This window comes from Lipotes vexillifer, unplaced genomic scaffold (assembly GCF_000442215.2).
Source record: "Lipotes vexillifer unplaced genomic scaffold, Lipotes_vexillifer_v1.1 scaffold205, whole genome shotgun sequence".
In the NCBI taxonomy this organism is placed as follows: Eukaryota; Metazoa; Chordata; class Mammalia; order Artiodactyla; family Lipotidae; genus Lipotes; species Lipotes vexillifer.
In genome coordinates, this window is record NW_006781396.1 from 1518638 (window position 1) to 1535195 (window position 16558).

General features: G+C 51.0%; 1 protein-coding gene across 3 annotated transcripts in view; it reads left to right on the forward strand.

The window, feature by feature from the left end:
• PSAP (prosaposin) overlaps positions 1–15770 on the forward strand; it is a 32655-nt gene extending 16885 nt beyond the window's left edge. The window contains exons 2-15 of one of the 3 annotated variants that reach the window (XM_007454684.1): positions 1627–1760; positions 3576–3650; positions 4237–4362; positions 5331–5531; positions 5937–6080; positions 7431–7487; positions 9277–9285; positions 11595–11726; positions 13003–13098; positions 13422–13608; positions 13694–13851; positions 14198–14278; positions 14558–14665; positions 15735–15770. In XM_007454684.1, the coding sequence (XP_007454746.1) occupies positions 1627–1760; positions 3576–3650; positions 4237–4362; positions 5331–5531; positions 5937–6080; positions 7431–7487; positions 9277–9285; positions 11595–11726; positions 13003–13098; positions 13422–13608; positions 13694–13851; positions 14198–14278; positions 14558–14665; positions 15735–15770 (1544 nt within the window). Of the gene's footprint in view, positions 1–1592; positions 1761–3575; positions 3651–4236; positions 4363–5330; positions 5532–5936; positions 6081–7430; positions 7488–9276; positions 9286–11594; positions 11727–13002; positions 13099–13421; positions 13609–13693; positions 13852–14197; positions 14279–14557; positions 14666–15734 lie in introns of those variants that run through there. The other 2 variants (XM_007454685.1, XM_007454686.1) reach the window with 2 other exon arrangements.
• Positions 15771–16558: the final 788 nt, after the last annotated feature.

The following is a 16558-nucleotide window of genomic DNA, read 5'->3' on the forward strand; positions in this document are numbered from 1 at the left end:
AGAGAGGGGGGAGGGGAGGGAGAGAGGGAGAGAGGGAGAGAGGGAGAGGGAGAGAGAGAGAGACATGTCTATGGAATTACTGTGTCCTCTCTTGGTTTACAAGGTGAAGCAACATGCAGCATGACTCCTGCGGTTCTAAATCTGTTTCTTACGTGGCTGTGGGGTTTTCTTCTCAGACCCAAGCCAAATGTTTTCTGTTTACAGTAGAAGTTAGTTCAACCCTCCTGTGATAGCTGCTGGAGTTTGACCCCTGTGCAGTCACACGTCTGCACGTGGCCCGATATAATCTGTTGTTTCCTAGTGAGGTGTGAATGTGAGAGTTTTCTTCCCAGTTTTTAGTTCCAGAATCAAGGAATACCATAGTTCTCTCAGGGCAGTTTATAAAATATTCTTTAAAATTACACACAAGCAACATGACATGGGGAATTTAAAAAAGTAATTTAGCCAACCACCTTGTTTTGTTTATTTTCTGATTTTTGTACAACCCCAATTTCATATTCTTGAATATTTTTCTGTTTGACAACATTTTTATAAGTATATTTAGCAACTGCATAATATTTTGGTAAGAATATCACTAGTTTTTTTCCTCTAGTTTTGACCATTCAGGTTACATCTGCCTTTTTTTTAGTATCGTGAATTTGACTTTATATATATATGTATATATATATACTTAGGCATATTGTATTCTACCTCTTGAATTACTGGATTTCCCTAAAATGTTTTATTAAAAGTGGATTTTTGAAGAGGGATTTTTTTGCCCCTCAGTTCTTGAAATATATTAATATATTTTGAGAAGTACTTACTAGTCACACTGCTGTCAGCCTTATAAGAATGCATCTTTTTCCACAAATTTATCACTGTTTGGTGATAAGGTTTTTTGTTTTCCGTTGGCTATTATTTTAACTTTAAAAATATGGTACCTTCTTGCTTTAACCTGCATTTCTTTGGTTCCAGGTGACTTGAACCTTTCTTCTGTTTTTTTTTCTTTTTCTAATCCCATTTCTGTGGTTGTGACCTCCGCCCGAGTCCTTTCCTTGTTACACCCATAGATGAAACTCAGTGTGTGCAATTGGTTTCGAGTGGACATACCTACACTTTGTGATATCCAGGCTATGCAGTTTTGTTTTTTTGCTAGCAAACTTGTTTATGTGCAGAAACTCACCCAGTTGATTATAAAAGGTCTCTTCTACTAGAACAACATTAAAAGCCATTGTTTTATGTAATGAGGATATGACTCTTTGTGTTCTCATTACAATTTTTTTAACTTTGGCCATTTTTCATTTCTACAGACGTTAAAATCTTCTATTTTTAAACCTGCCAGTCTTTTCTCTTGCTTTCTTTCATTACTTCATGGAAATTTAAGATGGCAAAGATTAAAAGGACTGATCTGTCTGATACTGTTTAAAAATAGTGTGAGAGGAAAACGGTGAACCAGGTAGATTAGTCCCTCTCAGCCCTGTGACATATGATGTGACAACGCAGCTCCTTGGTTCTGTGGCTCATACAGCTGGTGAGGGGCCAGCCTAATGTCCCGCAAAATGCCAAGGCCCCTGATGCTGGGGAAGCAAGTGAGGTGGGCCTGGTATGTGGGAATGGGCCACATCCTCACACTGATTCTGCTTGCAGCTCTCGCCAGCCCCGTCCTGGGCCTGAGAGAATGTACCCGAGGCTCGGCCGTGTGGTGCCAGAACGTGAAGACGGCGTCTGACTGCGGAGCCGTGCAGCACTGCCGGCAGACCGTCTGGAACAAGCCGACCGTGGTGAGTGCCTCCGGCTGCTGGGCCTCTGTGTCGTCTGTAAATGCTGCCCTTTACGGAGCGCTCTCTCCTGCTTCCTTTTGTTTGTGCTTCCTGGTGAACCTGAGACCTGTTTGTGGGTGGGGGTACCCACGCGGAGGAGTGGCGGGCTGGAGCGGGGAGGCTCCATTCCCCCAAGGCCGTCCAGTGTCCTGGTGGCACAGATAGGGGGAGGTCCTTGTCTGTCCTCCACTGCGTGCCCCATGCTGCCCTCCAGATGCAGCTCCCACCTCTCTATCCCACATAAGGGACCGGCAGGTGCAGCTCCCATTCCCAGGACAGGGCACACGGGTACGGCTCTGTCCTTGGTCACTCACTCAAAGTAGATGCTAAGCTTTTGAAATTCTTTCCCCCTTTTTTGGTATGTTTGTCTTTTAAACAGGCAGATCACTGATTCAGACCCTAAAGCTTGGTAGCTATCTAAAATTTTATTTCCAACTGTAGCCAAACTGGAAAAGATGCCACTGATTTTTCATCTAAACAGTGATAAATATAGCACATTAATATGGGGAATACTCTTAAGATGACAGACCTCAAGTGCATACTCCACGCAACCTGAGTCCTCTCAGGAGACGCCCGAGCTCTGCTGGCTGGGCCAGCTGACTACAGGAAGTGCTGTTTGCTCTGGGATGTGCTTCAGCCTGTGGTACAAGGCAGGTTTGATTGTGTGGAGCTTGAGGTCTAAAACTTGTCACTGGCCACTAGTACTCCTTCAGTAAGAGAAGAATTAATTCAGTAACACTGCTCTTTTAGTTTTCTGAATTCACTGTCTTAAACCACTCTCTGTGGCCAAAATTACTTTCAGATTTGGTTTCTAATTTGCTTCTGATCTTGTTTTTAATACTGCCTCCTCTTTTGAAGTTTAATGTATCATGGGGGCAGTTTAGATCTTTCTCTCTTGACAGTCTTGTGGATACCAGAACCTCTCGGGCATCATGCGCAAATTCACGATATCGTAAATTCATGATACTGAAAAAAAGGCATATGTAACCCGAGTGGCCCCATGCACAGTATAAGCCTGATTAGGTCCGAAGGTTCAAGGCGGTTTCTCTAAATGCAGCTAAATTCACAGGTGTTCCTTAATCTCACCCAGATGTGTTAGTTCCTTCTTCATGGGTTGAAAATTGGCTGACATAAGGAAGGGAGCGCCCCAAGAGCTTTGAGGACTGGCTAGAATTTCCGTGGTCCTGGGCCATGTAGGGATGCCAGGCTTGTCTAGAAGACTCGTGTCATGTCTCTGAGCTCTGCAATGGTGACATGTGGCCTTCACTGGCACACAGCACTGCCCAGGAGGTGGAAGGCAGACAGAGCGCCGGCAGCAGTGCTGGTGGGAATGCGCAGAGGCCTGACTGGGCCTTGTTTCGCTGCCCGCACCCTCTTACTCTGTGATGTTCCGTCACGTTACCGATTTTCTCTGATTTCTGCTGCCCTGAGTTCCAGCTGATTTTTGAGCCTCAGTTTCTTCACAGAGCTGTAGTGAGCATGAGTGCGAAATGCAGCCTGTGCCGTGTGCACTGAGCAAGGTGCTGAGGGGCAGAGGGTGCAGGAAAAGGCTTTCTGTCCTATAGAAGCACAGCGTAGTGTGATCAGCCACATCTAAGCCTCCCCCGCGGTGTCCAGTGCTTCTCACCTAGCTTGGGGGACCAGGATGTGCCAGTGTGTCAGCGATGGCCATGGTTAGATGAAACAGGAAAACGGCCATGGCAGCTTTCAGCTGTGCGCAGTGTGAGTTATGCCGTACGAATACAGATCTCTCTCCCTCGTGTTCCTTCCTCTTAGAAATCCCTTCCCTGCGACATATGCAAAGACGTCATCACTGCAGCCGGTGACATGCTGAAAGACAACGCCACTGAGGTGAGCCGCCACCAGGGTGTGTGACTGCATGTGAGCGGTGGCCGTGTGGCCACGCGCATCGGTTCCGTGCGGAGCTGTGACTGAGGGCGTCCAGCGAGGAATGGTCAAGGCTCAGGTCGGAAATAACTGTCCTGTGGGCCACAGACTGCTTCTGTCATGTAATGTCCCCCACCCCCATCCTTTAAAAATGTAAGAACCATTCTTAGCCGCAGGCTGTACAAAAACAGGCTGCGGGCCCTAGTTTGCTGACTCCTGGGCTAGGCGTCAAATGCCCGAGGTTGATTGGGATTTTGTGTCACATGCCGTTAACCTTTAGGTCCATTTTTGGTGACTTCGGCTCAGAATTCCCTGTGCCAGTGAGACCGCAGGTCAGAGGATCTTCGTTTTGAATACTGCTCGCATCTGCTTTTTGCCTCACTGACCTGGCAGGGCCACGGCTCCACACTAGCCCTCTCCCAGGTCCTCTTCCCCGAGGGCCCCTGTTTCTAGACTTCACGTTTCTGGAGTTGTGGAGGGCCTCTTGCTTTCAGCCTGTTTGTGGAGACGAAGTCCATCCTGGTCTGACCCTTGCCTCTGTCCTCTCTAGCAGGAGATCCTTGTGTACTTGGAGAGGACCTGTGAGTGGCTGCCTAAGCCAAACATGTCTGCCTCCTGCAAGGAGATCGTCGACTCCTACCTCCCGGTCATCCTGGACATGATTAAAGGACAAATGGTACGTGATGGAGAATAGATAGGCTCTTCCTTCAAGGCACCTCTGGGGCCCAGGGGAGGTTCCAGACCAGATTACAGTGACTAAAATGGAAAGTCCGTTCATAGACTGAGATTTCGTCAACGGATCTTTTTGTACAGTTTTCGTCCAAAATGGCTTTGGCACAGCAGACCACTCTGCTTGTAACGTTTAAGGGTTGGGGAGGGTATGGGAAATGGGAACTCATAGAATTAATGAAGGAATGTAAACTGGTATAACAGTTATAGGTGCTGATTTGATAACTCATGTCAGCTACAAGGATGCTTGACTTTCATTCAGTAAGTATCTGTTACGCATAAACCGTGTGCCAGAGGTTGGGTTTTCAGCAAGGAACAAGGAGGCGGGTTTGTGGAGTTTGGAAGGACCCTAAAAACCTCCAGTGGGGCAGGAGTGTCCTGAGATGGGACCAAGGTTTTGTTGAGGAAAGCAGGGGTCACATCACACAAGACCTTTCAGGCTGTGTTTCAGGATTGTCGGTGCAGCGGGGAGGTCTTGGAGGGTTTCACGGGGAAAGGTGAGATGATCCCTTTTCAAAGGGGTTGGTCTGGTCTGGGTCCCACCAATTGGGAGTTGCAAGAGGGGAAGCTGGCAGGACGGTCAGGTGTGAGATCTGATGGGGACAGTGGAGGCGGACAGCTGCACGTGGTCTTAGTAGATAAACGGACTGGACTTGCTGGTGGAGGGGAGGAGTTAGGCGTGTCTTCCATGTTTGTGGCTGGCACCTCCGGGAGGACGGTGGTGGAACAATTTGTCATAATGGAGCCGTGGGGCCGGCCAAGCAGGTTGGGCGGTTTGGTTTGAGATGTGCCTGTTAGCTGGGCATGCGCATGTGAGTCATGCCAGGAGATGAGGAAAGGGAGAATTCGAAGGCGCCGGGTGGCCTGTTTCCTTCTGGGGAGAGGATTTCCACTTGTGCCTCTTTCCCCCCCCAGAGCCATCCCGGGGAGGTGTGCTCCGCTCTCAACCTCTGTGAGTCTCTTCAGAAGCACCTGGCAGAGCGGAATCACCAGAACCAGCTCGAGTCCAATCAGATCCCGGACCTGGATATGGCTGAGGTGGTGGCTCCCTTCATGGCCAACGTGCCCCTCCTCCTCTACCCTCAGGATGGGCCCCACAGCAAGCCCCAGCACAAGGTGAGGCAGTGGGCCTGGCCGCCCAGGGCCCCGTCTTTGGTTGGGTTTGAGCTGTGACACAAAAGGGGGCGGCATGTGCGTACAGTTCTCAGACTGGGGTCTTATTCCTTTACTTGATTCTGCAGTTCCACAGCCCACCCTTCAGATGGTTGTGCATGGAGGTTCTGAAGAACCGGGATATCTAACAGACACAGAGATGGTTCCCCCTTCCTGTTAAGCTTTACTATAATCAATGGCCACTTGATTTTAAACCTGTCAGTCCCTTTAGAGCCTGTAAAAACACATTAGGAACAGTTCAGGGACTCACCCCTGGTGCTGCAGTTACGAGCATGTCGGAATCCGAACACCCTTAGCTGTTTTTAGGAATATGCAGTGTTTACAGACCAACTGCCCCTGTGTCTCTAGGCTGATGGGGACGTTTGCCAGGACTGCATTCAGATGGTGACCGACGTGCAGAATGCTGTGAGGACCAACTCCAGCTTTGTCGAGGCCTTGGTGGACCACGCCAGGGAGGAGTGCGACCGTCTGGGGCCTGGCATGGCCGACATGGTGAGCCTTACCTCAGGCATCGGGGGACGTTCTGGGCCAGGGAGCTGGGCTGTGCAGACAGCAGTGGGGGAGCCAAGAAAAGTTCACTTCCTGGGGTGCCATTTCAAGTTCCCGCCTGAGGGCTTTGAGGAAGAGATGTTCAAACAGTTCCCAGTTCCCAGAAAGCAGCCAGATATGTGGTGGGTACTTAAATACCTGGTTGGTTAATTGAGTTTGGATATTATGTAACAGAACTCCGGGGACAAAATAGTGGAAGGAGAAGGAGACCACGTTTGTGAAGACTTTCTTTTTCTCGCAGTCACCACAACTTTAAGAAACAACAGTAGAACCACTTAGAACCCTGTTCCGGTTCTAAGGCCTGGCTGTTGTCTATTCGTAATTCTAGGTGTGCTGTCCCCGCCACCAGCAGGGTGGTTGCCCAGGGGAAGCCACGCGCCTGGCTTGTAAGAGGCTCACCCGGGATGCCTTCCTTCCTTTGGCGAATGTTGGTCCTCCAGGCTCGGGAACTCTTCGTTAGCCCCGTGGGGGGTTTATGTCTTGGACCCTGTTCCCATTACCCACACTCACGAGATTGATGTCTAAAACCAAAATGCCATTTAGTACCCGACCACTAATAAACCTCTGCAAGACTGGATGTGGGGAGGCCAGCTGTAAGAAGTCCTTGGGCCTGGCATCTAGAGCAGCCTTTCTGGGTGGGAATGGCTGGCTCTGGGAGCTAAGGGTTCCTTTCTGTTAACTTTCTTTAAAGCCTGTGAATCTTTTAGCCTCATTGAAGTATCTTGGTATATTTGCTGTGTCAGTTGGCTTCCCCAGGTTAACCTCTCTGAGGGCCGTCATATCACCCTGTTTTCTCACGTATAGAGGCTCCCCAGTCATGACCAGATAGGGTCTGCAGGAAGTACCTAGATTTTTATGAAAATCATTATAACTTAACTGGATTATACTGGATTTAAACGTTATAATCCTGTCCAAGAATGTGTGAACGGATTTGAAAAGTAATCTCGGATCCATCATAGTGTATCTTGTAGCCACACTCACTCTAAATTGCCACTGAGTAGTTGCCGTGTGACCTCGGGGAAAGTATGGGCCATAAAAGGAGATTGGAGGACCTCATCTCTAAGGGCCTTTGGAAAACATTTTCGAAACACTTTTGCACACGTTTTCCTGTAAGGTATGGAGTAACCAAATTGCCATTTTTTATCTTATTGAGACTTGCCCAGAGCGGGCATTGATGATTCCACTCTTGGAAACTTGCTTGACACTCACCTACTGACACTGTTGGAAAGGGTGGGGTTTTGGTGTGGTCTTGTAGCAGTGAGTTTCACTAACAGTCTGTTTCTCTCTCCCCAGTGCAAGAACTATATCAACCAGTATTCGGAAATTGCTATCCAAATGGTGATGCATATGGTAGGTGGCAGGGGAAGCTCCTTGTTAGCATTTTTCTTTGTCTCAAACTGTGATTTCTAGGATTTTGAAAATTATATGGTTTAGTTTCCCTTTTACCTTTGAGTACTGAATTGGGCCAAAATGAGCCCTCTTTGACCAGCAGACTGTCCACCTGCAACTCAGTGCCTCCCCCTCGCCTTCCCCAGGTAGGGGAAAGGCTGAAGCAGCCTGACCCCCGGGACTGCCCTGCTGGCTTCCTGGCGGTTTGTTTGCCGGTGCACATGTGAGCTGGCCATCAGATTTCTAGTATCTGGCTTTCATTCTGGAACCCTTGGGAATAGTCTGCTCTGTAGCTAGGCCAGGCCTGAGGATTGCTGTCTTCCAGCCTGAGTTCTGAGGGGGGGAGCATCCGCCTCCCAGAGTTGGTCCTGCACTCTCCAGCAGTGTTAGCTGTAGCTGCTGCTGGAGCCCGGAACTCCTGCACTTGCTTCTCATGAATCCAGGGGGTAGGGGCATTCCTTCATTATTAGGGGTAGAAAATATCCAGAAAGCATAGTGAAGCCAGCTAGATCCATGCAGCAAACTGTACGGGGCAGGGAGGTCTGAAGGCATCCTTACATGGGGAAGAGGCACTGGCCTCCTGAGATCTGACCTGCAGTGGGTGAGGGGTGAGTTGTCCTTTTTTTCTCTGTCATGCTGACTTCCTAACTATGTTGAGACTAGCCTACAGTCCCTGAGTTTGTTCTCCTCAGGGCCAAGTAGATACACATGCGCATCCCTGTTTTTTCCCTTAAGGTAGGTAACTAAGACTGGAATTGCTGAGTCAAAGGGCAGGGCTTTTAATAACACAGGCTCACCTCAAAGATACTGCAGGTTTGGTTTCAGACCACTGCAGTACAGTGAATATCACAATAAAGTGAGTCAAACGAATTTTTTGGCTTCCCGGTCATATAAAGTGTATACCACGCTGTAGTCTGTTACGTGTGCAGTAGCATTAGGTCTAAAGAAACGATGTACATACCTTAATTAAAAAATACTCCATTGCTAAAAACCATTAACCATCATCTAAGCCTTCAGTGAGTCATAGTAGTAAAAAGTTGAAATATTGTGAGAATTACCAAAATGTGACACAGAAACATGCAGTGAGGAAATGCTGTTTATTGGAACGATGGGGGCCGATAGACTTGCTTGAAGCAGGGTTGCGACAGACCTTCAATTTGTAAAATCTGTGAAGCTCAATAAAATGAGGTATGCCTGCATTGTCAAACCAGCCTTCCAGGCTGGCATTCGGCCACCTGGGGGCAGATTGCCCTGAGACCTGGGCTGGGGATCCCTGACCCCTCCGGGTGTATTTGATATTCTGACACACGCCCCTGATTTGAGCAGCCCTGTGTCTTGTTCCCAGCCGCTCATCACCAGCCTGAGGTGAGGGCCTTGCAGGCGTGGTGGGCTCGGCTTCTGAGTGAGGAAAGCCCCTCCTAACGTGTTTTCTGGGGACCTGCTGCTCAGTGTTTTGCCGTGGCGTGTTAGGGACATGGGGATGGTGCACCAACCGGCTTCTGGGGGCAGCGTGATCTGACCCCTTGAAGGAGAGAGTAGCTTTCAGGGTCCCCATGTGCATGCAATGGTAGGAACAAGGTAGGTTGCTGATAGGTGACTGGAAGGGCATTTCACCTAAACTTCTGGTGACAGACATCCTTATACCTGGTTAACTGCTTGATTATTGTTGTTTTAATTTTTTCTTAACTGTTGTGTCCTTTCCTTTCTCTTATTTTTTTCATCTCCGATTTCCTGTTTTTTTGTTCAACAGCAGGATCAGGTATGTGCTGGGAATTTGCTTGTAGTAGTGGTCTGCTGCTGCTTGTTGTTAATTTTGCTCATCTTTTTTTGTACGGCATCGTCAGCTCTGACAGATACAAGGAAAGATAGTGAAAGGCAGGCTCCCTCTCTGTGTTAATAACTTGGCCGGCAAGGGAGCTCCCACACCTCTCCCCTGTGATTCAGCACTGGGAGGGGCCAGGGGCCTCACTTCCCCTTCGGGGGGCCCAGCAGATGAAGCCCGCAGAGCCTTGCACTCTGGTCGGAATCAGCGCCCAGCCAGCCACGTGCAGGCCACCAGTGTGGTGGGGAACCATCGGTGGCCTCAGCTTCCTTCAGTGCAGGCCCAACTTCAGTGGGACACCTTGTTTCTGTCATGATTCAGGAGAGCGTTGCATGTCATTGGTCGTGTTTTTCATCGCCCCAGAAATGCTTCTGCTGCATGAGCAAGTCATTTGCAGATAGCCAGCAGACTGTTCCCCTGTCTGTTGGATCCAGAGAACTGGAAACAGTCTCTTGATTATGGCTTCTGCCCCTCTGGGTGACGGGGTCCTTTGGGTTCTGGAGCCACACGAGACAACTCAGGAGCCAGGCCACTGGGGGCAAAACATGGGGACCGAGCCCCCAGACTGGACTTACCGAGCTAGTGCCCTTTCGGGGTTGTACTGAGCACTGCCCTCCTTTGAGTACTGGTATCCATTTTTAGAATTAAAGATTTTCAAAGGTATTGTGAAGTCTAAGAGGAGAGGACTTTGGTTGAGATATCTGAATTTTCACCTAGGCCTCCTCAAGGATTTAGTGCAGCAAAGCTGATCTGAGACAAAGCAGCCACCCCTCCTCATCTTTGTCCTTTTTCTAAAACGCTTTTGCTATATCTTCAACCCCTTTCTGATTTTTGCCCGTTCTTAAAGCCTGCCAGAGATAGGATACTTCTAGGATATACTTTTCAGAATTCTCCAGCCTTATTTAATTTTAGAGCCTTCCGCATATAAAACAAGATGAACCATAGCCATGAGCTATTCTTTCCCCTTAACGGGGCCCCTTTTAGCGATCCTGTTCCTGCTGCTTTATGATTTGCTCGTGGGAGCAAATGCCGTCAGGCCAGAGCTAGTTGCATTTGCTTACAAAGTATACCAAGTGCGTATATTCACTTGCTCTTGGCCATTGTCGTAGTGAAATGGTCAAGATGTTGTCCAAACTATCTAGTTCTTCTGTGGTTTGGTGTCTGGAGGGGAAAGGGGATCTGGAGACCTTGTGACTTGAAAAGATTCATGACATGGGGAGACTGGGTTTTCGTTTGTGTGTGTGTGTGTGTGTGTGTGTGTGTGTGTGTGTGTGTGTGTGTGTGTGTGTGTGTGTGTGTGTGTGTGTGCGCCTTTCAAAAAATCAGATAAAGTTTATCAGTGAGCTGTCAGATATTTTCAATTTTATTTGGTTAATTTGTCATAAAGCATATTCACAACTAGGTCTCAGGCCTTTTGCCTTCTAGCTGCATATTCTTTACTTTTTTCTTCTTACTAATAATACAAAGACCTTAATTCTTCCCTTTTTCCCAATCACCAAAAATCGAGGACCCCAAAATAACAAAAAGTATATAGGAATTATGTTTAATTAATTGTATCATATTTGTCCAAGACCCTGTACATTTTTGTGTGTGTGTGTAGTACACGGGCCTCTCACTGCTGTGGCCTCTCCCGTTGCGAAGCACAGGCTCCGGACGCGCAGGCTCAGAGGCCATGGCTCACGGGCCCAGCCGCTCCGCGGCACGTGGGACCTTCCCGGACCGGGGCACGAACCCGCGTCCCCTGCATCGGCAGGCGGACTCTCAACCACTGCGCCACCAGGGAAGCCCCCGGTGTGGTTTTATTTCTAACACATTTGGCGCTCTGTTAGTTTATGGGCATCGTAGTTCTTCCTCTAGAAAGAACGCGTAGCTTATTACTTCCTCCTCCTGAGGGCGAGCCAGCTCAACTGAAAAACAGACCAGGTGTCCTTGTAGTTGATTCGATTGCCCTTGAAAGGTGCCAGGAGTTTTGCTTCCCTGGGTGCTCCCTGGCTGGAGCAGATAGTGGTTCTGTCTGAGCACTCTTCAAAGCTTTGCATGGCCTCCTTCCCCATGTGAAACTGGTACATCTGCATTTGCACAGGCCCCTTTAGATTTAATGTGGACTCTTTGCCTGTCTGGGGGGCAGTCAGCTTTGACACTGGGTCTAGGATGTTCCTCCAGCACCCCGACTTTGTGTGTAGAGCGTGGGACGGGGGTGGTGGGTTTGGGCCTGCCTCTCACTGCTGCTTCTGTGCTCTTTTTAGCAACCCAAGGAGATTTGTGGGCTGGTTGGGTTCTGTGACGAGGTGAAGGAGATGCCCATGAAGACTCTGGTACCTGCCAAGGTGGTCTCGGAGAACGTCATCCCTGCCCTGGAGCTGGTGGAGCCCATAAAGGTACCCGGTGCCGTTGGTTTTGTGATGCCCCGCCACTCCACATTGTCACACCCTACAAGGCACACACTCTTTTGGTTCCCTGCTTGGCCTTTAAAGGTATTTGAGTTTGAGACCATTAGTTTACAGTATCCCCTAAACTGATGCAGCGCCCCCTACCCTCGTACGTTTATCTCCTCGGTTATAAACCCTAGTGCTCATGGGATCAAGTCTACGTTTTTAGCACACCATTCGAAATCATTTTTCAGTGCCCGGCTCCGACCGAACCTTTCCAATGTGCTTTCTGTGGCCTCGCCCACCTCCTTCCCCGTGCTGTGGCCGTGGTACAAACTTGATGTTTCCAGAACAGGCGCCCAGCCCTGTGATGTCTTATCACATGGCACGTGTGTGCACTTCTTGTTCCAGAACTTTCCATGTCAGTGTCACTTGACCTTTAGCTGGCTCATCTCCTCCTGTTGTCTTCTCTCGGCACGTGTACTGTGTGGACCACACAAGGGTTGCGTCTGGCAGAGTCGGAAGCGTTGCTGCTGCCCCTCCTGTCCAGTCGAGACGCTCAGAGGCTCTGGCCCATCTTGCTGACTGAATTAGTGGCTGGAGAAGATGGAGAGTTATAGCTGGTACTCTAGCCACATGTGATAGTTAAATTTAAAAAAAAAAAAGAAAAAAATTCAGTTCCTTGGTTACACTAGCCACATTTCAGGTGCTTAGTAGTAGACTCATGTGGCTAGCGGCTGCTGTATTGCGTGGCACGGCCAGAGAACGTTGCCACTATCACAGAAAATTATGTTCAACAGTATTGTTTTATCAAAGGTAGGCTCTGGAAAGGCAATCTCAGGCGCTGAGACTTGAAACGCAAGAGCAGACCTGAAACATGTTTAAAACGCTGTCTTCTAAACAGTAGACTAGTAGTGAATCCTCTCTCTGTTCCTGCTCCCCCATTCGCCTCCCCAAAATGAATGCTGAATGATGAGGTGATTGCAACCAAACGGCCACTGATTGGACAGCTCTTTGGGGTTGGGGGACAGTTTCACTGCTTCTGTTCCTGGTTTTGGGGTGGTGGTAGAGGACTGGGGAAAGGGATGGGTTTCCCACCATCTAGGAGCAGCAGGGACTGGGGCTTGGACACTGGGAGGAAGCCACACGCCATTCTGAATGCAGCAGGAAGTGGCCTTTGTGTGACGCTAGCCCGTCCTGGCGTCATGCCCCACTCCTTTAGAGGAGCGGGACCAAGGAGTGAGGCGAGGCCCTCAGTGTTAGTATTCTTCTGCCCTTTCAACAGAAGGATCCGGTCCCGGCGAAGGCTGATATTTACTGTGAGGTGTGCGAGTACGTGGTGAAGGAGGTGGTCAAGCTGATTGACAACAACAGGACCGAGGTACGTGGATTTCGGGAAATGCTGCCATCGCAAACGCTCCTGGCCCTGGAGCCAGAATGGCCTGGTGGGAGGACCCAGCCCGAGAGCTGGGTTTGGCCCTTGTGGGTATGGGACACCAGCCCGGGAGTCGGAACCACCACTTCCCAGCAGCAGATCCCTCTGGGCTGGGGCCGGAGGCAGCCTCTTTGCCCTGCTCTGTAGGTCTAGCCTTTGAGGGAGAAAGCACCACCTTGCTGTTGGCCCCCTGGTCACATCAGCATTTTCAGAGTCTCTCCCACCCCACGCGGCCTCCCATCTTCTCACATGAGCCTCTCGTGTTTCAGGAAGAAATAATTCACGCTTTGGACAGCGTGTGCTCGAAGCTGCCCACGTCCTTATCCGAGGAGTGCCAGGAGGTGGTGGACACTTACGGCAGCTCCATCCTGTCGATCCTCCTGCAGGAGGCGAGCCCTGAGCTGGTGTGCAGCATGCTCCATCTCTGCTCCAGCCGGGGGCTGCCTGCACTGACCGGTGAGCCCAGTGCGCGTGAGGCCGGCCGGCCCCTCTCGGGTTAGGGAGGGCCTTGCCAGCACTGAGCCTGTGCTCTCTTGCGTAGTACACGTGACGCCGCGGAAGGACGGTGGCTTCTGTGAGGTGTGCAAGAAGCTGGTGACCTATTTGGAGCACAACCTGGAGAAGAACAGCACAAAGGAGGAGGTCCTTGCTGCCTTCGAGAAAGGCTGCAGCTTCTTGCCTGAACCGTACCAGAAGCAGGTACGCTGGGGGCTGCTTTCGGCCAGAACGTCAGAACCTGCTTGGGACGTGCAGGAGCTGGGTAGCTCACTGAGTGTACTGCTGGTTGAAGTTTTGAGGGAGAAGCAGCCACTTCTGCCTCTGGCCTGGAGTCCACTCAGATTTTCTTAAAGGTGCTCTGTCGGCTCAAGTGGAGCCACTAGGGGGAAATGAACATGAGCAGGTGTGGGTAGGTGTGTCCCCTGGGCAGGCAGGGAGGCCCTGGGCCCACTGGGCTGGCAAGGCCAGGAATTCTGGTAAAGAGCATGGCCTGCGCCCCACACTCTGCCTGGGCCCACCTAGACCCACATTGCTGTTTCCCTAACAGTGTGATCAGTTTGTGACGGAGTACGAGCCCGTGCTGATAGAAATCCTGGTGGACGTGCTCGACCCTTCCTTTGTGTGCCTGGTAAGCGGCGTTGGGCCGGTATGGATGGGTTCCTGGGCAGTGTGACCTGGGAGATGCTGCATGGACCCTGGAAGGGTTCCTCTGAGATTTGGGGCTGGGGATGGTGTGTGGGAGAACCAGGCATCCAGGCCCCACCACTTGACTCGGCAACCATGCCTTTTCTGGAAAGTGCTTATTAGAGCTCTGATTCTAGCTGCTTTTAGAAGCTGATAATCATCTCAGTTTTGAAAAGGATTAGCTGGGCAGACCTAATTCTTCCCCCTTCTTTTGACCTTATAGAAAATTGGAGCCTGTCCCTCAGCCCGTAAGCCTCTTTTGGGAACTGAGAAGTGTGTCTGGGGCCCGAGCTACTGGTGCCAGAACATGGAGTCGGCAGCCCTGTGCAACGTGAGTAGCTCAGCAACTGCTCCCCAGGACCCCTGCCAGGCAGGCAGCTCGAGGGAGAACCTGCTCTAACAGGCTCCTCGGCAATCAGCTGTACCCTGTCTTTGGTGGGGAGCTGGGTGGGGGAGGGGGACTGAGGCCCAGAGGGGCAGTTAGGCGTACTTATGGGCACCGGCCAAAGCAGGGCTCACTGCATTCTTGTCTTTGAGGAGGGAGCGGTGGTGGCAGTGGATGTTCTGCAGCGTTCTTTGCTTCCGCCTTCAGTCCCCTGGTGACAGGGTCAGATATGCACGAGGTCAGCCGAGGGATTGCACAAAGCCCATCGGATTCTTGCACAAGGCCTCATGCCTCTTGGGTCACTCTTGCCCTGGCTGGCGCCCGGCCTGAATCTTCACCCAGGGCCCAGCGGAGCTCTTCTTGAAGGGCCTGGGAGTTGGCTCCTGGCTGGGCAGCCACTACTGGATGACCCATGCTGCTTTCCTGGGTGGGGACGTTTTGGCTCGGCCTCTGTTACTTGATGTTCCCAACTTCTGCTTCCTCGTGGGGGTTCTTCAAGACCAGTAAGCCGGCATCAGGGCCGCTGCAGGGAGGATGGTGAGGCCCACCCTGCCGAGCCCCTTGCCCCAGCACCCTCACCCTGTAGCACGGTCAGTGGTGGAGTGGGGTGGAGTGGATTTCTGTCGCTCTCCTGGGTACCCGGGCCTGTTTCTGAGCTGGCCTGAGCTGATGTATACCTCTGACTCTTGGGTGAGGAGTTCTGCCTTGGGGGCCTCGATGCAGGGGCTCGGGTGTGTAACCAGAGGAAGGGGGGGGGGGGGGTCCTGGGTCCTACCTGCAGGGGTGCTGTTCACCCACTGCTCTGGACTCTTGCCTTATGAGTCCCCAAAACTCATAGCCACCTACTATCCCCCAGTTTAAATGAGATGCTGTCCCGGGGCTTTAGCGCCTGGTGCCATCCCGGCTGATCTGGGACAGGATAGCGGGTCCCAGTTTTGGGTGCCGGCTGATGCACTAATGGGCCAGGGATGGCGTTTGTCACCTGCAGACTAAACTGTGTCCTCTCTCCTGTCAGGCTGTCGAGCATTGCAAGCGTCACGTGTGGAACTAGAAGGCACGGTCTGTGTTAGAGAAACTGCAGCATCTTTTCCTGCTTGTGTCTGGGGGAACGAACACACAGATCTGTTGGCTTTGTTGTTGTTATAAAAATAATAGGAGCCCCCTCCCTCAGTCGCTTTCTTCTCGCCCTCATCGTAGCATTGCTGTCAGCATGCCGCTGGCGTCGCTGCTTCAGTGTCCCTTTCCTCCCTGCTAGATGGATGCTGACATACCGTACACTGGAGGTCTTTTGAGTCTGTCCCTGCGTGGTGGTTACCCGGAGGAGACGGGGCTCTGGCTGTGGGCATGAGCCAGAGCCTCTTTTGACTGAGGTTGTCCGTCCTCCTGGATGGGCCTTGGGTGCTGCGGCCTCTGGAGGCCTGCTCTAAGGAGGGACCTTCCTGCCTCGTGGGCCTGCTGACTGCCAGACAGAGGTAGTTTTATATGAAAGATGAGAGGCTCAGAATAATTATTAGGCTTTTCAAACAAACAAACAAACAACGTGGTTCTCACTGTAATAGAGCTGCTGGAAGCAGCGGCTCAGGAGACCTGGTGGGGCCGGGCTTGCTACCCTTGGGTCAGCCTTTGTTCCGGCTTTTCTGTCTTTCCTGGTTGATGCCCTGTTCTGTGGTTTGGGGTGGGAGGGGGAACAAAATCTGCATGAATGTAACCTGCTAGCTCTTTGTGGAGGACCTGGGGCGGGGGGGCCTGCTTTTGTGCGTGTGGACAGTGGTGACTGCGTCATGCCTGCTCTTGTGCCCCCGTTGCTCTGGGCAGTACAGCCCCCTCCCCTCTGACCCC